Here is a 23,024-nt window from a genome sequence, read left to right as displayed (position 1 = left end):
TAAAGCGGCACTAACCCATTCCACTAATTGTTTTAACAGAAATATAGAGGGGAAAAATAAAGACATGTTCTTGAAGCTTTACATTGTGTACATAAAGGAACAGACACAAAAATGTCACATTTCAAAGGGAACAACAGTTGTACTGCGTCCGAATAGGGTGCTGATTGATTGACAAGTTGAGCCAATTAAACAAAAACTGGGCGCAACTTTCCTTTTAAGCTGTGCATGTGCTATGTATAGCTACGTATTTTACTTTTTTAATAGTAGAAAATGGGTGCCATTGGTTTGTTCTATAGTGTTAAACTCTTTGAATTGAGCATCACTTTGCGTGGCATTAGATTCACACTCTTGCAATCTGATGCATTTGCTGCCAGAGAATACTGTGAACTGAGAGGACGTGTGATTCTTTTTATTTGACTTTTTAGTTCCTTTGAGCCTGCTTCCTGGCCAGCTATGCTTTTTATTTTTGCTCATTCCTTGCAATGCTGTGCCAAATCGTCAGTCTCTAGAGGTGATGGCCATCAGTTACAGATCTCCCATTTGTCAGTGACAACACAGTGTGGAGCTGGAGGAACTCGGCAGGCCAGGCAGCATCAGAGGAGCAGGAAAGTTGACACTTTGGCTCAGGACCCTTCTTCAGAAATGAGGAGGGGGATGGGAGCTGGGAAATAAACTGAGAGAAGAGGGTGTGGGATTGGGGAAAGATAGGTGAGATGATGATAGGTGGATATCAGTAAGAAGTGGTGGGGATTGGTCAGAGGGATGGGTGGAGCTGATAGGTGGGAGAGAAGATGGACAGGCTGTGTCGGGTCATAACCTCACAGCCTCCAATGTCATCATTCCCCAACCCTGCACCACCTGTTTCTATCTCCTTCCTAAAATCCACAAACCTGACTGCCCCAGCCAACCCATTGTCTCTGCATGCTCCTGCCCCACTGAACTCCTGTCCGCTTACCTTGACTCAGTCTCTTGCCCCCAGGTCCAGGAACTCCCCACCTACATCCAGGACACCACTGTCCAATTCATCCAATTTCCTGGATCCCAAAAACCTCATCTTCATTACGATCATCCAATCCCTGTACACTTGTATCCCCCACGCAGATGGCCTAAAAGCCCTCTGCTTCTTCTTCCACTCCCTCAGGCCCAACCAGTCCCCCTCCACCAACACCTTCATCCGCTTAACAGAACTTGTCCTTACTCTGAACAACTTCTCCTTTAACTCTTGCCACTCCCTACAAACTAAGGAGGTGACCATGGGCAACCATATGGATCCGAGCTATGCACTTCGTAGGATACGTGGAACAGTCTCTTTTCTGCTCCACGCAGCACCATCCCTCACCTCTTCCTCCGCTACATTGATGACTGTATCGGTGCTACCTCATGCTCCCACAAGGAGCTTGAACAGTTTATCAACTTTACAAACACCTTTTCACCCCAACCTCAAGTTCACCTGGACCATCTCTGATACCACCCTTCCCTTCATGGACCTCTATGTCTCCATCTCTGGTAACCGCCTCAGCACTGACGTCTATTTCAAGCCCACCGACTCCCATAGCTACCTGGTCTACACCTCCTCTCACCCACCGTCCCACAAGAATGCAATCCCCTACTCCCAATTCCTCCACCTCCGCCGCATCTGATCCCAAGATGGAGCATTTCACTCCTGAGCATCCCAGATGTCGTCCTATTTCAAGGACTGCAGCTTCCCCCTCTGGTGATCAAAAATGCCCTCAACTGCATCTCTTGCATTTCCTGCACTTCTGCCCTCAAAACCCTTCCCTCCAACAAAAATAAAGACAGAATTCTCCTGGTCCACGCATATCACCCCACCAACCTCCACATCCAGCGTATCGTTCTCTGCCACTTCGACCACCTACAATCCGACCCCACGACCAAAGAGGTACTTCCGTCCTCACCCCTATCCCCCTTTTCGTAGGGACCACTCACTCCGTAACTCCCTTGTCCGCTCCACACTCCTTGCTAACCCCACCACACCCACACCACAGTAGACCAGGTTGGAGGTCCTCTGATGCTGCCTGGCCTCCTGTGTTCCTCCAGCTCCACACTGTGTTGTCTCTGACTCCAGCATCTGCAATTCTTGCTATCTCCCATTTGTCAGTGCCTGGCATCTTTGCATTACATTTATTGCTGTCCTTGTAACAGAAGTACGGTTGCCTAGGGGTTGTGATCCAGTATCCAGTTCAATGTGTGTAAGTTTGATGGATCAATGGCTATCGTCCTAACCAACACAAGCATGACATATCAGTGAATGTATGGTAACGGAATTGATGTGCTCTAGGACCTCCTCAGTTGGTGACCTTTGTCTTGACATCTTGGCTTAGCTTGACAAGTTTGTGACAATGGAGTTGCATTTGTTTGGCCTTTTCTCCAGCCTACCATATGTTGGCCAAGGTGTTGTCACTTAGAGGATTGCACAGAGAATGAGATTTGGTAGACTTGCAGTTTGGTGTTCTCACAGGTTACTGTTACTCTGTACCATTCTACTCAACATAGACATAACAGCTGCAGCTTTTGTGACGTGTGGGCTATTACTGGTGATTGCAGAACCTTGATGTGTAAAGTTACAAAAAGGCATCTAAATGATTTGGATGAAGGGACCAAAGCTATAGTAGCTAGATTTTCTGATGATAAATGACAGATAAAAAAGTGAATTATGAAGAGGACATAAGAAGCCTATAAAGGGACGTAGATAGGTTAAGAGTGTGCAATGGGAGTACAATGTGGAAATGTATGAAATTGTCCATTATGGTGGAGAGAATAGAAAAGAAGCATGATATAGCAAAACAGAAACAAGAGTAGCCCATTCAGCTCCTTGAGCCTCTTCCACCAATCAATGAGACAATGGCTGATTTGTAGCCTAACTCCATATACCTGCCTTTGGCCCATACTTCTTAATACCTTTGTTAACAAAAATTATCTATCTCATTTAAAATTAACAACAGATTCAGCATCCACTGCTATTTGTGGAAGGGAGTTCCTAACATCTATCAGCCCCTGTATGTAGAAGTTCTTCCTAACAGCTGTCCTGAACAGTCTGACCCTAATTCTCAGACTCTTGATACCTAGTTCCAGAATCCCCCAACCAGTGGAAGAAGTTTCTTTATCTACCCTGTCCCCCCTTAACCTTCTAAATTCTAGAGAAAACAGGCCAAATTTATATAATTTCTCTACATACCTTAACCCCTGAAGTACAGGTATTATTCTTGTAAACCTACATTGTATTCCCTCAAAATATCTTTCCTGAAGTACGGTGCCCAGATCTGTTCACAGTACTCCAAGTCGGCCTAACCACGGTTTTGTATAACTGCAGCATAATGTCTGTGTATCTTTGTACTCCAGCCCTCCAGATATAAAGACCAGCATTTCAAATGTACCTAAATAGTGAGAGGTTGTAGAGAAATCTGGGTGTCCTAGTATGTGAATTGCTGAAGGATAGTGTGTAGGTCCAGCAAATAATCAGGAAAGCTAGTAGAATGTTATGTTTTATTGCCAGGGGAATTCAGTGCAAGAGTAAGGAAGTTATGCTCCCTGTTACGTAGGGCATTGGTGAAACTGCATCTGGAGTACTGTGCGCAGTACTGGTCACCGTACTTATGGAGAGATGTTAATTCATTGAAACCAGTTCAGAGAAAGTTTATTAGACTAATACCTGAGTTGAGTGGATTGCCTTCTGAAGAAAGAATAGACAGGCTAGACCTGTATCCTTTGGAATTCAGAAGTGACTTAATTGAAACATATAAAATCGAGTAGTCTTCACCAGGTGGATGTGGAAAGGATGTTTTCTGTTTTGGGATTCTTTTAGAACTAGGGGTCATAATTTAATAATAAAGGGTGGCCCATTTAAACGGCGATGAGGAAAGTTTTGTTTTTGTGTCAATATGCTAGGCCAGGACAATCATCGCTGCAAATGTTCCTTGATATGGAATAATGGTTTAGCATTGTTGACATGGAGCTCCATGATGAGGACTTAGAGCACTTTTGTTTTGGGTCTTAGGTGAACATCAGTGAACAGCTGTCTATGCATTCTGGTCTGTAGATGGCCTGAAGATATATGACAGCAGTAAAGAAAAAAGTGTGCTGTAATTTTGGCGCCAGAACACAACACTGTTCGTCCCCACTGCAGATGTCAAAGGGTTCCTGAGTTGCTTGGTTATTGCTAACCATACCCATCATCTCCTCATGTAAAGAAGAAATTATATTGAGCAGCTTCAGCAGGCAGCCAGAATATGGTTTCGGAGAAAGGATTCGTACCTGGCACAAAAAAACTGGTTGTGTTGTTGATTTCCTCCCGGTAACATCCTAGGCCAAACATCTTGAACTGCTATATCAATGGTCTTCCCTACATAAGGTCAGAAGTCAGGGTGTTCACTGATTGCGACACCTCAAGTATTGAAGCAACCTCTGTCTGTGTTCAGCAAGACCTGGACAACAACCTGGTTGACATTAAGCAGAAACTGAACTGGATCAACCCTGTCCCCACTCGCTGTTTCCCGCACATTGGCCAATTCACTATCTATGCCAATATACAACCACTATTGGTCTCTTGCCTTAACCAGCTTTTCCTATTTCCTGTGGACAGATTTGCAGATAAAAACACTTGACATCTCTTGGCACTTAAGTCAGCATGAGCACAACATTTAAGTGGTTAACATCTGGAAAGGAAAGATCATAAAACAACTGTTGTGCTTACTTAGCTAAAGAACTGGAGATGTTCTTGCAAGCATTCTAGCAATGACAAGTTGAGTTGTTTTAGTTTGTGATTTAGAACAAAGTTAGTTTAAAGCTGTCTTCAGTGATCAGTGAACAAGCAGTCCAGATCCCTTTGTTCCTTGGAAGCTTACAAGTGTCTTACCATTTGTTGAATTCTCCCTTGGTTTGTTACTTCTTCCAAAGTGCATAGCCTCGCACTTCTTGCAAGGATAAATTCTATCTGCCACTGATTTACCCATCTGACCAACTTGTTTATATCTTCCTGTAATCTAAGGTGGTCTTCCTCACTATTAACCACCTAATCGATCTTCGTGACATCTGCACACTTAATTATCATACCCACCCTCCCCCAAGTTCTCATCTATATTGTTCATATACCCTGTGAAGTCTTTGGAACAGGGTAGCTGTTTCGACCAGTGCTCCTGAAACTGGAAGGATGTATAGTGAACTAGGTCACCCTATAGTGAAGAGTCAGTGTTAGTCCCAGACCAGACGTGTTGGGGATAAAACATTGAAGTGATTACCTAATGCAGAGTATATTTAAGCAGGTGTGTGATGGCTCCAAGAAGAAGCTGTCTGCAGTCCTAGTCTACAGTATGTAATTCTTCACTGGAAATATGATTTGCAAAAATGGGCTGCTCATAATTTTTTTTTGTGTATGGCTTCCCTGAACTATTTTCTTTAATGTGTTACCAAAAACAGCCTTTTCCATCCACCTGATGAAAATTATTCTCCTGCAAAAACTTCTCCTGATTTTGCAAGACGCAAGTGGCTGACTCCAGGTTCTGACTATTCCATCTTCACAGGACAACCCTTAGAAAATCCCTGTAATGCTTCTAGCAATGACTCTGTGGAGACCAACCTGCAGCCCAGAAGGTCAGTACAACATTCTCATTCCAGTAATTCTTACAACTTTATACATTGCTAACATTTAACCTTTAAGAATATTTTAAAATATGGAACAGTTTGTTACTGTACCCTCATCAATTAAGCCTGAATGAGCTTTCAGATTTTAATATGATATGTGTTAATTGCTGCCAATGATCCTCCTGGCACCAAAAAGTAACTGTTTTAAGTAGGAAATCTTAATTCGTCAGATTTTAATTATGGATTTCTTTAAAAAAAATCAAATTTTAGATTAAAAACCGCTCTTTCCTTTTCCTTCTCTCTCTCTCTCTCTCTCTCTCTCTCTCTCTCTCTCTCTCAATCCAATCTTTCTGTCCCCATTTGTTTCACTTGCTGTATCTGATTCGATACTGAAATTACTGTTTTCCTCTCAGGCATTGTATTCTATATTTTACTTATTCAACCAAGTTAAAGCGATTATAGAAACTTGTCCTTTCAGTTAGATTCTTGATTTCTTTCTTTTCTTCGTTTTTTCAGCTAGCACTTTTAATAACTTGTAGTAGGTAATGCCGTGGTGATTGAATGGGGGAATTTTGCTTAACTGGTGCTGCAGTGTTTACTCTTGACTCTCTTGTACATCAAAAATCTGTCAAACTCAGCCTTGAATAAATTCCAAGACTCAACCTCCGCGACTGTCTTTGATGAAAATTCCAATGATTAACAACTCTCTGGAAGAAAGAATTACTCCTTACCCTTCTCTTAAATAGGAGTCCCCTTATTATTGTGTAGTTCTTAACTCTCGCCTGAGAGGAAGCATTCTCTTAACATCAACTTGAATGAGTTTAGGCTCGATCTGCTGTGTCTTTCCTCATAGCACCTTCACTTCAGGAATCAACCCAGTGAATCTTCTCTGAGCTGCGTCAAATGAAGGTACATCACTCCTGAAGTAAGGAATTCAAGTTGTTTGCAGCACTATAGATGCAGTCTCACAACTTCCCTATAAGTTTGCAGAAAAACATTCCTACTTTTGCTCCATCTATGTTGCTTTGAGTCCTAACATTCCATTTCCTAATTAATACTTGTACCTATATGCCAACTTTTCCGTGTTTCCGTATATAATAGTGGTGAATTCTGGGAATTCTTTATGTTCAGGACAGAGAAACAGATTTCTAGCTACTACTGACATCAAGAGACATAGTTGCAGTACAGGAATATAGCATTGAATTTGAAAATCAGTCATGACCAAGTGTGGTGCCTTTTGTAACGTTAAAACACTGAATCTGCTGGTTTTCCTTTTATTCATTTTGCTTGTTATCATAGAATCCCTACAGTGTGGAAACAGGCCTTTCGGCCCAACAAGTCCACACCAAACCTCGGAGCATCCCATCCAGACCCATCCCTCTATAACCCACCTAATCTACACCTCCCTGAATGCTACGGGCAATTTAGCATCTTTGGACTGTGGGAGGAAACCGGAGCATCCGGAGGAAACCCACGCAGACACGGGGAGAATGTGCGAACTCCATATAGACAGTTACCCGAGGCTGGAATTGAACCCGAGTCCCTGGCGCTGTGAGGCAGCAGTGCTAACCACTGTGCCACCGTGCCACACCCATCAGATAGCTTTAAGTTTCATGTTCTCCACTGTAGATGCTAGTTTTAAATTTCTGTTGCTGAATCCCCTACTCATCTGCTAGAGGTTACCATTTGGCCAACAACCTAACTTGACAAAGCCATTGTGGCTCAAAGGCTAAGAGTTCTGCAGTGAGCAACTAACTTCTCAAATTCTCTCCACCATTTACAGGCACAAGTCACAACTGTGATGGAATACGCTCCACTAGCTGTGATGAGTGCAATTCCAATTTCGCTCAAAGCTCACTACCATACAGAAAATATCAGCCATATGTTCAGCAGTGCCTCAAACACTGGCACATGTAGTGGCAAGTGTGTACCAACAGCAACTCACTAAGTCCCCTTTAAATTCACACCCCCAACCAGAGGAAGGACAGTGACACATGGGAACATGACCACAAGTAAGTTCCTCTCTAAGCAACATTCCATCTTGACTTAGAACTAGATCACTTTGTTTAGTGTCGCTGGGTCAAAACCCTGGGGAACTCCCTTCCTAAAAGCATTGTGGGTGTCCCTACACCGTGTTGATTACAGCGGTTCATGACAATTGTGGATGAACAACAAATGCTGACTTTGTCTGCAACACTCATCTTATGAAAGAATAAAACTTGGAAGGTGAATATCAACAATGATTGGTTGGTTCAAGAAGCTTGTTTTCATGAAATAATTTATCTTACAGTGTAATATCCAGATTCTCAGACAGCCTGATTGTCCCAGTCTGCACTTGGGAATTATCTATGGCCACATCTTTTGGAGATCTGAACACAGCTCCATTATGTGCTGCATTTGATAAGATAATCACTGTGGAATTATCAGATACCATTGGAGCTGAAGGATATTTCTGACATCAGTTAATCCTCAACCTAGCTGTGCAGAAACATTTAAACATGCTGATATATAAAGAGGCACTCAGCTGAGCAGGGAAATAAATGCATTTTGAAAAGATGATTTGTAAGTGTTAACCAAATTATTTTCACATATATAAAAAAAACTTAGTCAACAGCAATGGCAAAGGTGATTTGACATTCCAGCAAAGGTTTTCTCCACCTTTAAAGAATCTAGATTTGAAATGTTACGATTTCAATATCTACCCCTTACAAATTGGAATGTAAAAATGCATGTCACATTGAATGTTTTGGTTTGTAAACTCCATTGCTTTCTCAGCCTTGCAAAGAAAAGTCAGCAACCCGAAATATTGCCCGTCTTTGATTTGCCATAGATGTGCTCAACCTGCTGCGTGTTATGTGCATTGTGTGTATAATCTCAATCCTTGTTGCTATCAAAGTTTCTGTCTTGGGCTCCATGCTCAACCACCGCAGCTAACATTGCAAAACAGCCGAACAAGCCATAGAATTCCCTTCTCAGACACAACTTTGGCTTATCAACTCCAGACATTTGATCAAACAATATTCACAGTAAATCTCCATGCTAAGGCTATCTCATTGATGAGGAACAGAATGTTCCTTCTTCAATTTCAGATCAGCATCCACATGCTAGGGGTGAGAGAGTGTGTGCGTCTGTGTGTTTGTCTGGGGGGGATGGGTTGGGGTGGGGAAGACAGCACGAGCGAGAGTGAGCAGGAGGTAGTGTATATGGGAAAAACAGAAACTTTATTCCTAAGAATTTTGTAACATATCAAAACCCCGTTAGCATCAGCGTATTTATGGTTTTATCTTAGCAGCACACCAGCCATTTTGAAAAGGATAGTAGTTGAGGAAAACTTGAAACTGGAAAAGTAAGCACTGAATATAGACTCTGTAGATTTGGAAAAGCATGTCCTTCATTCCAGTCAAGTAATTGCCAGGAACTGTAAATAACTTTCTTCTTAATAAGGTATCTGTGAATTGCGGTTATATCTTTGAGTTATTCTATTTAAGTACGAAACATAGACAAATGGAGAATAAAACAAATCAATCTCAAGCGAAAATAAGGCCAATATTGTAAAGCCTTAAAAAGAATGACAGGCTCATGGATTCAATGGCGCAGAAACCAATTGGTGCAAAAGATGTTAATTCCAGAAGCAAAGAATCCCCAGTTGCACAGAGTGGACAAGGAACTTCGCATCTAATAAGAGCAATAGTCCTAAAGGCAGAAACAGAAAAACTCAACCTTTCTTCCCAAATTTCCATAATTTCAGTTCTTTTAAGCCCAATAATAGATGAACCAGGTAGGACATCCACTTCACAATGAAGTTCCTGCTATTTTTAATTGGTCATGGTATATACAAACAGCATCCCACTGTATCCTGCAGAAAGCACATGACCATCTTTCCCAACTTTTAAAAACTCTACACCACTAGTTTCCTTTAATACAATGATTTATTAATAGTTTGCTGCGAGTTCAGTGTCCAGCAGTAACTTATTTATTGACAATTCTAACTTAAATATACAGTTACAAAAAATATCTTCTGTTATATCTTCTTAGAACTATATGGTCAAATACTATTTCTGTTTCATACAATTGAGTGAAGTCCAGATGATTTATTTCATTTTGTTTTTTTAAAATGCCGTGGTGCTATTTGGTTAAAAATGGTTCCAGCATGTTTCCCTGTCAAATAGTGGGCTAGCGAGTTTTGCTTTTTGTCTGTCTCTCCTCCTTCCCTCCCCTGTCCCCCGCCAAAAATAAATACTTTTTATTACTTTGCTGCTAACTAGTTAATGCATCTACTTTCTCTGCAGCCATATCCTTTAAGGTTAGATGCAGGCCAACAAGTCTGGGGGGCTTGTCAAAGTTTAAGTCCATTTAATGTCTCTGGTACTGTTTCTTTAATAATCCTTTCAGAGATAGTAGGAACTGCAGATGCTGGAGAATCTGAGATAACAAGGTGTAGAGCTGGATGAACACAGCAGGTCAAGCAGCATCAGAGGAGCAGGAAAGCTGACGTTTCGGGCCTAGACCCTTCAGAAATGGGGGAGGGGAAGGGGGTTCTGAAATAAATAGGGAGAGAGGGGGAGGCGGATAGAGGAGAAGATAGGTGGAGAGGAGACAGACAGGTCAAAGAGGCGGGGATGGAGCCAGTAAATGTGAGTGTAGGTGGGGAGTTAGGGAGGGGATAGGTCAGTCCAGGGAGGACGGACAAGTCAAGGGGGTGGGATGAGGCTAATAGGTAGGAGATGGGGGTGGGGCTTGAGGTGGGAGGAGGGGATAGGTCGGAGGAAGGACAGGTTAGCAAGGCGGGAATGAGCTGGGCTGGTTTTGGGATGCGTTAGGGGGAGGGGAGATTTTTGAAGCTTGTCAAGTCCACATTGATACCATTGGGCTGCAGGGTTCCCAAGAGGAATGTGAGGTGCTGTTCCTGCAACCTTCAGGTAGCATCGTTGTGGCACTGCAGGAGGCCCAGGATGGACATGTTGTCTGAGGAATGGGAGGGGGAGTTGAAATGGTTCGTGACTGAGAGGTGCAGTTGTTTAGTGCGAACCGAGCATAGGTGTTCTGCAAAGCGGTCCCCAAGCCTCCGCTTGGTTTCCCTGATGTACAGGAGGCCACAACGGGAACAGCGGATACAGTACACCACATTGGCAGATGTGCAGGTGAACATCTGCTTGATGTGGAAAGTCTTCTTGGGGCCTGGGATGGGGGGAGGTGTGGGGGCAGGTGTAGCACTTCCTGCGGTTGCAGGGAAAAGTGCTGGGTGTGGTGGGGCTGGACGGGAGTGTGGAGCAGACAAGGGAGTCCCGGAGGGAGTGGTCCCTCCGGAAAGTAGGTAAGGGTGGGGAGGGAAAAATGTCTTTGGTGGTGGGATCGGATTGCAGATGGCGGAAGTGTCGGAGGATGATGCGTTGGATCTGGAGGTTGGTGGGGTCGTACGTGAGGACAAGGGGAATTCTGTTTTGGTTGTTATTGCGGGGAGGGGGTGTGAGGAATGTGTTGCGGGAATGCGGGAGACGTGGTCGAGGGCGTTCTCGACCACTGAGTGGGGGGAAGTTGCGGTCCTTGAAAAACGAGGACATCTGAGATGTTCGGGAGTGGAATGCCTCGTCCAGGGAGCAGATGCGGCGGAGGCGAAGGAATTGGGAATAGGGGATGGCATTTTTGCAGGAAGATGGGTGGGAGGAGGTGTATTCTAGGTTACTGTGGGAGTCGGTGGGCTTGAAATGGATATCGGTTTCCAGGTGGTTGCCAGAGATGGAAACAGAGGTGTCCAGGGAGGAGAGAGAGGTATCAGAGATGGTCCAGGTGAACTTAGGGTTGGGGTGGAGGGTGTTGAAGTGGATGAACTGTCGAGCTCTTCGTGGGAGTCATCAATGTAACGGAGGAAGAGGTGTGGTTTAGGGCCAGTGTAGCTACGGCAGGCATAGCTTGGGCCCATGCGGGTACCCATGACCACCCCCTTTGTCTGTAGGAAGTGGGAGGAATTGAAAGAGAAGTTGTTGAGAGTGAGGACGAGTTCGGCTAAGCGGATGAGGGTGTCGGTGGAGGGGGACTGGTTGGGCCTGCGGGGCAGGAAGAAGCAGAGGGCCTTTAGGCCATCTGTGTGGGGAATGCAGGTGTATAGGGACTGGATGTCCATTGTAAAGATGAGGTGTTGGGGACCAGGGAATTGGAAGTTTTGGAGGAGGTGGAGGGCGTGGGTGGTGTCACGGACGTAGGTAGGGAGTTCCTGGACCAAGGGGGAGAAAATGGAGTCGAGATAGGTGGAGATAAGTTCGATGGGGCAGGAGTAGGCAGAGACAATGGGTCGACCAGAGTAGTCAAGTTTGTGGATTTTGGGTAGGAGATAGAAGCGGGCGGTGCGGGGTTGGGGAACGATGAGGTTGGAGGCTGTGGGTGGGAGGTCACCTGAGGTGATGAGGTTGTGGATGGTTTGGGCGATGATGGTTTGGTGGTCAGGGGTGGAATCATGATCCGGGGACGGTAGGAGGAGGTGTCGGAGAGTTGGCGCCTGGCCTTGGCGATATAGATGTCAGTGTGCCATACTACAACTGCGCCTCCCTTGTCCGCGGGTTTTATGGTGAGGTTGGGGTTGGAGCGGAGGGCTGCATGTTCTGTCGGGGAGAGGTTGGAGTGGGTGAGAGGGGTGGAGAGGTTGAGGCGATTCATGTCACAACGGCAGTTGGAGATGAAGAGGTTGAGGGAGGGTAGAAGACCTTGGGGTGGTGTCCAGGAGGAGGGGGTGTGTTGGAGGCTGGAGAAGGGGTCAGTAGAGGGAGGGTTGGGCTCACAGTTAAAGAAGTAAGCACAGAGGCGGAGGTGGCAGAAAAACTGTTCAATGTCCAAGTGTGAGTGGTATTCGTTGATGTGTGGGTGGAGGGGGACAAAGGTGAGCCCTTTATTGAGGACTGATCGTTTGCCCTCAGTAAGGGGGAGGTCTGGGGGGATGGTGAAGACTCGGCAGGGCTGTGTGCTGCAGTCACCTCTGGAGTTGCTGGGACTCCCTTGTCCGCTCCACAGTCCCCTCCAGCCCCAGCACACCTGGAACTTTTCCTTGCAACCGCAGGAAGTGCTACACCTGCCCCTACACCTCCCCCCTCACCACCATCACAGGCCCCAAGAAGACTTTCCACATCAAGCAGATGTTCACCTGCACATCTGCTGATGTGGTATACTGTATCCGCTGTTCCCGTTGTGGCCTCCTCTACATCGGGGAAACCAAGCGGAGGCTTGGGGACCGCTTTGCAGAACACCTACGTTCGGTTCGCACTAAACAACTGCACCTCTCAGTCGCGAACCATTTCAACTCCCCCTCCCATTCCTCAGACGACATGTCCATCCTGGGCCTCCTGCAGTGCCACAACGATGCTACCCGAAGGTTGCAGGAACAGCACCTCATATTCCACTTGGGAACCCTGCAGCCCAATGGTATCAATGTGGACTTGACAAGCTTCAAAATCTCCCCTCCCCCTACCGCATCCCAAAACCGGCCCAGCTCGTCCCCGCCTCCCTAACCTGTCCTTCCTCCCACCTCAAGCCCCATCCCCATCTCCTACCTACTAGCCTCATCCGGCCCCCTTGACCTGTCCGTCCTCCCCAGACTGACCTATCCCCTCCCTAACTCCCTACCTACACTCACCTTTACTGGCTCCGCCCCTTTGACCTGTCTGTCTCCTCTCCACCTATCGTCTCCTCTATCCATCTTCTGTCCACCTCCCCCACCTCCCTATTTATTTCAGAACCCCCTTCCCCTCCCCCATTTCTGAAGAAGGGTCTAGGCCCGAAACGTCAGCTTTCCTGCTCCTCTGATGCTGCTTGACCTGCTGTGTTCATCCAGCTCTACACCTTGTTATCTTTAATAATCGTGTTTGTTTTGCTCCATTTCAGTCCTTGATTTTCTCCTGTTATTATTGGGCTACTTTTATGTCTGCTGTTGCGAAGATAGATGCAAAATACTTCTTTAAAACCGCTGCTGTTTGCTTATTTCCCATTACTAATCCTCTAATCTCACTCCATAAGAGACTGATGTTTAATTTAGGTACATTTTTTTTAATATACTTGCAGAAGATTTTATTAAGCATTTTTATCATTCTTGCTAGTTTACTGTTTGTATTCTATTTCCTCCCTTTTTTTCTCATCATCTAAGGTTTCTAAAATTTTTCCAACCTTTACAGCAATATGTAGCTTTTCTTTCGATTTGGTAGCATCCTTAACCAGCTTAGTTAACCATGAATCATTTATTCTTCAATGGGGGCTTTCTTTCACAATGAAATCTTTGAGGTTTACAAAATAGCTCCTTAAATGCCTCCCACTGCTCTACTATATTTTTAACTGACTTTTCTGGTTTATTTTCACCACCTGTCTTTGTATCTTTCAAATTGTCTTTAACACACATTTTAGACCCAAGTTTCTCATCTTCACATTGAATGTGAAATTTAACTTTTCTAATTCATTCATGGGATTTGGGCTTTACTGGCTTGGCCAATATTCTTTGCCAATCCCTTATTACCAAGAGGCTGTTAAGAGTTCAACCACGTTGCTGTGAATCTTGAGTCAAGTTCACTGAAATTTTTTGACCTTTGTTCTCACTTTTTACAGTAACCCCAGAAATACTCCTCCTGGGAGCTGTGACTTGTAGCATAAATATATTGTTTTTATTATTGTACTAAAAATAAATTTTGATATTTGCAATAGTTTTAACCTCCCAACTATACCAAAGGGATTACAGAAGCATAAGTGGTACTTAGAAATGAATCCTTTTACTGTTGTTGATTTGATTAGGTACCATTCTCCCCCAGAGAAGGATAACCCTTTTAATCAGCAAGATCCTTCAAATGGTTTGGACGAGCCTATTCCTCCTATTCTCAAAGCATTACAAAAGCTTGATGCCAGAAATGTATCTGAAAGCTGGGAAGCAGAAGAATCAAAGCATGTCTCAGAAGCAGGCGATGCTACAAGTAAGGCCCATCTTATGTTTGTGTTTTATGCTGCTTTTTCACAGTATCCGAGTAATTGAATTTCTATTCATTAGATGTTCATGCAAATTCTTTCTTGTGATGCATGGCAATATATTGTAATGTTACTATGAGTGAATGAGTTCTTCGAATTGAATTGAATTGAATTGTGGACTAACAGTACTATAAAAACAGAAGCACTGGTTGCAGATTAAGTTGTCAGTTGGTGTATTGCATATGTCATGACCATACTAAGTGCACATGCAGCTTGTGAACTGTGAATTTCAATGTCCAATTTAAAACTAACAAGAAAAACTTTAGTTTTAAATAAGGACAAAGGATACTTTATTACACAACTATTGCTGTAAGTTCAGTGTAAAAATATTAGGTAAAATACAAAGATTAAAAATAGGTAAACTGAAAGGTATTATAAAGTTGCAAATCAAATTAGTCCATTATCTTTGTAGGCCTGCTGCTTGCTTGTGGGTTCACATTCCGAAGGCGAATGTGGTTGAAAGCTTTTGACGTCAAAAGCTTAACAGCTGCAATGGCTTCTGTAGTTGAAGAGTTGAAGGTGTTTATAAAGGTGGGCTCTGCATGTGGAGCATTGTTTTGAGAGAGAATGAGAAAAGGTTTCTTGTTCCCCACTAGTTCACCAGTTAAGGCAATTTCAGATTGCCTGGACTCACTATCAGCAGCACTTTGATTTCTGAAAACCTTTTTTGAGCTGAGAATCTTCTCTCTGATGTTGTCATAGATACCTTCCCAGGGTGTACTCTTGTAAAGCGTAAGATTTGACTTTGGACTATTATTTCAAGAAACAAAGTTTAATTGTGCTGGTTTTCCGTGTGAGGTGGATTTTCATCCAGTCTCCTGTTGTCTCAGAATTTTAAATTCTCACACCTTTAAGGACCCGCTATGTTGTCCAAAGATTAATCAAATTCTAAGTGGCTTGCTTTTGTGATTTATGTTGTGATAACATACCAGCCTATCTGTTTTTCTGGTTGACATTAACCAACAGGGACAGACATGTCTTTTTCTTTTAGCATTTTAAACACTTCTGTCAAGTCAGCCCATACTCTTTCTGAGACAACAAGGTGCAGAGCTGGATGAACACAGCAGGCTAAGCAGCATCATAGGAGCAGAAAGGCTGACGTTTCGGGCCTAGACCCTTCATCAGAAATGGGGGAGGGGAAGGGGGTTCTGAAATAAATAGGGAGAGAGGGGGAGGCGGATAGAAGATGGATAGAGGAGAGGATAGGTGGAGAGGAAACAAACAGGTCGAAGAGGCGGGGATGGAGCCAGTAAAGGTGAGTGTAGGTGGGGAGTTAGGGAGGGGATAGGTCAGTCCAGGGAGGACGGACAAGTCAAGGGGGCGGGATGAGGTTAGTAGGTAGGAGATGGGGGAGCGGCTTGAGGTGGGAGGAGGGGATAGGTGGGACGAAGAGCAGGACCGGTTTTGGGATGCGGTAGAGGGAGGGGAGATTTTGAAGCTTGTGAAATCCACATGGATACCGTTGGGCTGCAGGGTTCCCAAGTGGAATATGAGTTGCTGTTCCTGCAACCTTCGGGTAGCATCGTTGTGGCACTGCAGGAGGCCCAGGATGGACATGTCGTCTGAGGAATGGGAGGGGGAGTTGAAATGGTTCGCGACTGAGAGGTGCAGTTGTTTATTGTGAACCGAGCGTAGGTGTTCTGCAAAGCGGTCCCCGAGCCTCCGTTTGGTTTCCCCGATGTAGAGAAGGCCACAACGGGTACAGCGGATGCAGTATACCACATTGGCAGATGTGCAGGTGAACATCTGCTTGATGTGGAATGTCTTCTTGGGGCCTGGGATGGGGGTGAGGGAGGAGATATGTGGGCAGGTGTAGCACTTCCTGCAGTTGCAGGGAAAAGTGCCGGGTGTGGTGGGGCTGGAGGGGAGTGTGGAGTGGACAAGGGAGTCACGGAGAGAGTGGTCCCTCCGGAAAGCAGATAAGGGTGGTGAGGGAAAGATGTCTTTGGTGGTGGGGTCGGATTGCAGATGGCGGAAGTGTCGGAGGATGATGTTTTGGATCCAGAGGTTGGTGGGGTGGTACGTGAGGACGAGGGGGATCCTTTTTTGGTTCTTATTGCGTGGACGGGGTGTGAGGGATGAGTTGCAGGAAATGTGGGAGACACAGTTGAGGGCGTTCTCGACCACTGAGGGGGTGAAGTTACTTTTCAACTCCCCCTCCCATTCCTCAGATGACATGTCCATCCTGGGCCTCCTGCAGTGCCACAACGATGCCACCCGAAGGTTGCAGGAACAGCAACTCATATTCCGCTTGGGAAGCCTGCAGCCCAATGGTATCAATGTGGATTTCACAAGCTTCAAAATCTCCCCTCCCCCTACTGCATCCCAAAACCGGTCCAGCTCATCCCCGCCTCCCTAACCTGTTCCTCCCACCTGTCCCCTCCTCCCACCTCAAGCCGCACCCCCATCTCCTACCTACTAACCTCATCCCGCCCCCTTGACCTGTCTGCCCTCCCTAACTCCTCACCTACACTCACCTTTACTGGCTCCATCCCGGCCTCTTCGACCTGTTTGTTTCCTCTCCACCTATCCTCTCCTCTATCCATCTTCTATCCGGCTCCCCCTCTCTCCCTATTTATTTCAGAACCCCCTTCCCCTCCCCCATTTCTGATGAAGGGTCTAGGCCCGAAACGTCAGCCTTTCTGCTCCTATGATGCTGCTTAGCCTGCTGTGTTCATCCAGCTCTGCGCCTTGTCTCGGATTCTCCAACATCTGCAGTTCCTACTATCTCCCATACTCTTTCTGGTTCCTTTTTGTTTGTTAGAACAATATTGTTCAACCTTTTTGTCACCACTTTTTTATTTCTCATACTAAGCAGTATTCTAGTGCACCTGCATTACAATTTGCCCAAAGTCTGAATAACCTAACGCAGAGCCCAATACTTTATGCAATATTCAAACCTTATTATGGTTTTAAATTTCCTTTTTATATTTTATACATCAAAACAAAACCCACTTTTCTGCAGCCTTATCAACTAAAGGTGCTGTCTTTAATGTCCTATGAAACTGTACCCCTACTGTAAATCGTTTTGTTCTGACACTGCACAGAGCCATCTTCCATCCTTCAAGGCATTTTGATTGTGGAGCATTACAACAGATCTCATCTTAATCTTACCAAGTGAGAGAAAAGAGCTGTAGTGGAGCGAATAATTTTAAGGGAGAGACGCTTCAGATACAGACTAGGTACATTCCAGAAAGGGTGAAAATCAGGCCGCCTTGGATGGTGTGGGAGTTAGAGATTATGACGAAGCAGAAAAGGAGGGTGTATAGGTAAGTTCTTGAAGTGAAAATCAGGTCAAATACAATAAATTGATAAAGGAAGAGAAAAGGAAAATAAGACTGGCAAATAGAATAGAATGGCAGTCAACATGAAAGGAAACCTGAAAATCTTCTACGAGCATTTAAACAATGGTAGGTATAGTGGATCCTATTAAGGACGAAACAGATCATGTACATGTAGAAGTGCATGGTAAAGCTGGACTACTGAATTACTTGTATCGGTGCTTCTTTAGAAGAGAAATTTGACAAAATGTTGGTTGAAGGAAAGGTAGCTGAGACAATGGATAGAATGAAAATGCTTAGAGAAGATACGTCACCGAATCGTAAAGTTCATTGATTCATTGTCACGTGTACCGAAATATAGTGAAAAGCTTTGTTTATGAACGGTACAGGCAGATCACAGCAAGCAAAGAATGTACAGATCAAAAAGACTTAGAGGCATGCAGATTACATTGCAGGTTACGTTATTTGAGGCTAGAGTCCATTCAACAGTCTGATTACGGCCAGAAAGAAGCTGTTCCTGAAGCTGCTCATACGTGTGTTCAGGCTTCTGTATCTTCAGCTTGACGGAAGAGGTTATAGGAGGTCGTTGTCGGGGTGCGATGAGTCTTTCATAATGTTGGTCGCCTTTCCATGGCAGCGAGCTGTGGTTAAAGTAGTCCATGGATGGGAGTTTGGCTTCTGTGATGGCCTGGACTGTGCACACCACCTTCTGTAGTTTCCTACAGTCCGGGACAGAGCCGTGCCATACCAGGCTGTTATGCACCAGGACAAGTACAACATTGCAGGTACAACAGGAAAGTGTTTAATGCAAGGTGAATGGAACGTAAAAGTTGGGAAACTTTATTGCTGTTGTACAGGGATTTGGTGAGACTGCCCGTGTTTGGAGTACTATTCAACTAAGTGGCCTTGCTTTTAAAACAAAGCTGGGAGATTTTTTTCTGAGGGTGGTTAGTCTGTGGAATACTCTTCCTGAGGCAGCAGTGGAGTTTGGGTCATTAAAATTATTCAAGACTGAGTTAGTTGCACTTTCAGAATCACAGAATTGTGGCAGTGCAGAAAATTAATCCATTGTGTCTTTGCTGGCTTTCTGAACGGGCAGCTCACCTACTACAATTCTCCTGTTTCTCAATGTTCCTTTACAAATAATCATCTAATTCTTTTTTGAAAACCACAATTGAACCTGCTTCCACACACACTCTGGCAATATATTTGGGACCCTAACCACCTTCTGCATGAAAAAGCTTTTCCTCACAGCATTTCTGCTTCTTTTACTGAGATTACTTATGTGCTTCTCATTCTTGATTATTTCATGAGTGGGAACATTTTTCTCTCTCTTTTTGATAGACACGGGAGTCAAGGGTCATAAGAGATGAACAATAAAATGGAATTGAGATCACAATCAGATCAGCCATGACTTTATTGGCAAGTGGAGCAAGGTCAAAGGCCAAATGACCTATTCTTATCTCAAAATTGAATTCATCTGTGAAAGCCTCAAATCACTGAGGAAAATTTGCTCGAGTGATGAATTTGAGAAAAGCTGTTCCTGTAAAAAGAGTGGAAGGAATTGGTAAGGAACTGCTATTCCAATCACAGACTGGTTCTCCCATTGCTTTAATGAGCCTATCAGCAATGATCAGAGGAGAGAAGCAACCTGTGAGCGGAGGAGCAGCAAAGTAATTAAGTGGAAACAATGAGGAAGTTGCTGCGGGAGCTTTTAGAGGTACTGAAGTGGCTTTTGCTAAGCCTAGGATTGGAGGCAACCTTTAGCCGAGTGTGGGATCAAGAGTGGTCTTTAGCCAAAGCTGGGTGTTCTTTTTGCCAGAAGAGACAATATAGCCTTAATGACAATTCTAAAGAGTATGTAGGAGTACATGTGCATCAATGTTTGAATGTGGCAGGACACATTGAGAGAGTAGTTAGCAAAACATGAGAGATCTTGGGCTTGTTAAGTGGAGGTGTTGAGTACCAAAACAAGTAATTTATGTAGAGTAGTATCGGACTTTGGTTATGCTGCAGGTCACCACATTTCAGCCAAGACATGAAGGTTATTGAAAGGCTGACGAGGAGATTTACCAGAAATGTTCCAGGAAGGAGATTTTAGTTAAAATTAGATTGGAAAGGCTGGGGTTGTTTTCCTCGATTTGTATACAAGAATGAAAACCACATTTAGATGGCAGATGAAAAACCCTTCCTACAGGTGATCATACCATGCTTGAGGATGGCTTTAGAATTTCGGGTAAGAGATGCAGGGAGAATGAGAGAGAGCTTTTTTTTTTTTTGTTTAATACAGCGAGTGGTAAAGATATAGAACTTGCTGCCGCAAAGCAGGTGAATGGGGAAACAATCTATGATTCCAAATAGAACTTGGATGGGAGTTGAATGGAAAAATTTACAGGGCCATGGGGAATGAGCAGGCAATAGGAACGACCGAGTTGCCCTGGCAGGAAGCAGACATGCACTCAATGGGCTGAGAACCTCCTCCTTTATTATAAATAACTCGTGCCCTCATGCATGCTCTTGCCAACAGGGTAACCAAGTAGTCAACAGGAGCAGTTTTATTCCAGTGAGAGAGGCCAGTTGTACTGCAATGACTAAGATAAATTATCTGAAACAGAGACTAACTCATGACATTTCTAGATTGTCCAGCTCAGTTTCACAGCACAATCATTGAGGAAGCTAAAAAAAAATGTTCAGACCTGAAACTCTGTCCATTTAGCCAGGCATGTCATTTATTCATTTGTTTTTATCAGAATTCTTGCATCGCAAACAGACTGTAGGATTTGCAGACGCCACTTACAGTGGAGACAAATCTGAGGATTCTGTTACGGGTCGAACCAGATCAAAAAGTAGTCGTTCTCCCTCAGGTCAAAGATCGTCTTCTGTACCCCCTTCAAACCGGAGGCCAACACCCACTTCTACACCAAGTAAAAACATTTCTCTGAATTCTTCAAATGTTTTAAAGTTTGATTGTTGACTATTTTTTGTGCTCCATTTTTGTTAACCTGTCTAGCAACTTTTCCCATATTGGCTTCTGTCAGTTATGCCAAATGTCCAGTGGTAACGTGCAAAATTCAAGATTCTGTTTTCATTAAAATCTCACTTTTGATTTATGTGCAATGTGATTTCACAATGTAGTCTTCCAATAGTTGTAATACAGAACTTGAGCATTACTGAAAAAAGACTCATTTTGTCAAAGATTTTTGTCTTGCAGTTCTTAGGACAATTTACAAGAAGTTCGATATAAAGGAAAACAACATTTATGCTATTTGGAAGGATAGTGCTGATTGTTTGGTAGGGACAGTGCCATAAAGAATGCACCAATTAGATTATGACTGACATGTAATGGCCAGACTTTGTCTAAATTTTAAACCAGGTTCTGACTCTGGTCAAGATATTGCCTGGAGAAGTGAACTAGCAAGTGACTATACTCTATTTTGTTCGTTTGAAACATTTGCAAACACAGATCTACTTTGTGTGCAGTATGCACACAAGAGATAACGATATTTAAACCTACAGTATTTGAATTCAGTTGGGAGTGCAACCATTTAGCCAAACAGCAGAGAAATCTAGAACACTGTAAGGTGCTTTGGCTAACATGGTCAATCTGTGAAGCACATGTTTCAAATGCAATTTGAAGGAGTGTGATGGATGAGAGGGTGGCATCATGAAACTGTGTCTGATAAATTTTTTTGAGGAAGTCTCAACCAGAGTGGATACAGGGTAATATGTAATCTGTAACGGTAGATGTGTTGTACTTGTATTTCCAGAAGACGTTTGACAAGTTACATCATAAAAGACTAAGTTGTAGAGTAAAAGCCCATGGTGTTGAAGGTAGTCTATTGACATGGATAGAGAATTGGCTCACGAGCAAGAAACAGTGACTAAAGATCTGGGTTTCTTTTTCAGGTTGGCAACATGTGACCACTGGGGTTCCACAGGGATCAGTGTTTGGTAGTGCAACTGCTTACAATATATATATTAATGGCTTGCTTCCTCCAAGTCAATCTACTGTACCCACATTCACAGATGGCACAAAAGTAAGTGGAAAGGCAGGTTGTGAGAAGGATACAGATAGTTTGCAGAGAGATATTGGTAGGTTAAGTAGGTAGGCAAAAAGTTGGCAAATGGAATATAATGTGGGAAAATGTTAAGCTGTTCATTTTTGAAGGGAGAACGAGAGTACAGTTTATTTAAATGGCGAAAAACTGCAGAAAGCTGCAATGTAAAGGACTTGGGGTACATCTGCAGGAAGCAAAGAAAGTTAGCACAGAGATGCAGCAGGTAATCAGAAAAGCTAATGGAATGTTGGCCCTTATTTCAAGGGGGTTAGAGTATAAGACCAAGGAAGTCTTACTGCAACTATACAAGGTGCTGGTGAGACAACATCTGGAGTACTATTAGCAGTTTTGGTGCTTTATTTAAGGAAAGATGTTATTTAATTGGAGGCAGTTCAGAAAAGGTTCACCAGGGTGATCTCCAGTATGGAGGGATTGTCTTCTGAGCGAAGATCAAGCAGATTAGGACTGTACTCATTAGAAGAATAAGAGGTGATCTGATTGAAACTTGACAGGGTAAATGCTGAGAGGATGGGAGAGTTTCGGAGCAGACAGCATCATCTCAGAATGAAGGGGCACCATGAGGTGAGGAGAAATTTTTTCTCGGAGGGTTGATCCATTGGAACTCCTGGCTAAAAGGAGCTATGGGGCAAAGTCCTTGTATATTTAATGCTGAGACAGATTCTTGATCAGTAGGGGAATTAAGGGTTATGGGGCAAGGGCAGGAAAGTGGACATGGGGGAAGTACTGGATCAGCCATGATCCTATTGAATGGCAGTGCAGGCTCAAGTGGCTGAAATGGCCTTCTCCTGTTCCTATGTGTTATGGTGTTTTCGTCAGTATTCACGCAGGAAAAAGACAATGTAGTTGAGGAGAATACTGAGATACAGGCTATTAGACTGGACGGGATTAAGGTTCATAAGGAGGAGGTGTTAGCAATTCTGGAAGGTGTGAAAATAGGTAAGTCCCCTGGGCCGGATGGGATTTATCCTAGGATTCTCTGGGAAGCTAGAGAGGAGATTGCAGAGCCTTTGGCTTTGATCTTTATGTCGTCATTGTCTTCAGGAATAGTGCCAGAAGACTGGAGACTAGCAAATGT

At 44.0% G+C, this 23,024-nt stretch overlaps 1 protein-coding gene across 4 annotated transcripts in view; it reads left to right on the top strand.

Moving 5' to 3' along the window:
- LOC109936133 (M-phase phosphoprotein 9-like) overlaps positions 1–23,024 on the top strand; it is a 77,621-nt gene that overhangs the window by 30,800 nt on the left and 23,797 nt on the right. For 2 of the 4 annotated variants that reach the window (XM_048611265.1, XM_048611264.1), the window contains 3 exons: positions 5,434–5,607; positions 14,362–14,537; positions 20,621–20,794. In XM_048611265.1, the coding sequence (XP_048467222.1) occupies positions 5,434–5,607; positions 14,362–14,537; positions 20,621–20,794 (524 nt within the window). The remainder of the gene's footprint in view (positions 1–5,433; positions 5,608–14,361; positions 14,538–20,620; positions 20,795–23,024) is intronic. The other 2 variants (XM_048611266.1, XM_048611267.1) reach the window with 2 other exon arrangements.

The sequence above is a fragment of the Rhincodon typus genome, chromosome 24 (genome assembly GCF_021869965.1).
Source record: "Rhincodon typus isolate 14 chromosome 24, sRhiTyp1.1, whole genome shotgun sequence".
Classification (NCBI taxonomy): domain Eukaryota; kingdom Metazoa; phylum Chordata; class Chondrichthyes; order Orectolobiformes; family Rhincodontidae; genus Rhincodon; species Rhincodon typus.
This window is presented reverse-complemented; position numbering and strand designations above follow the sequence as displayed.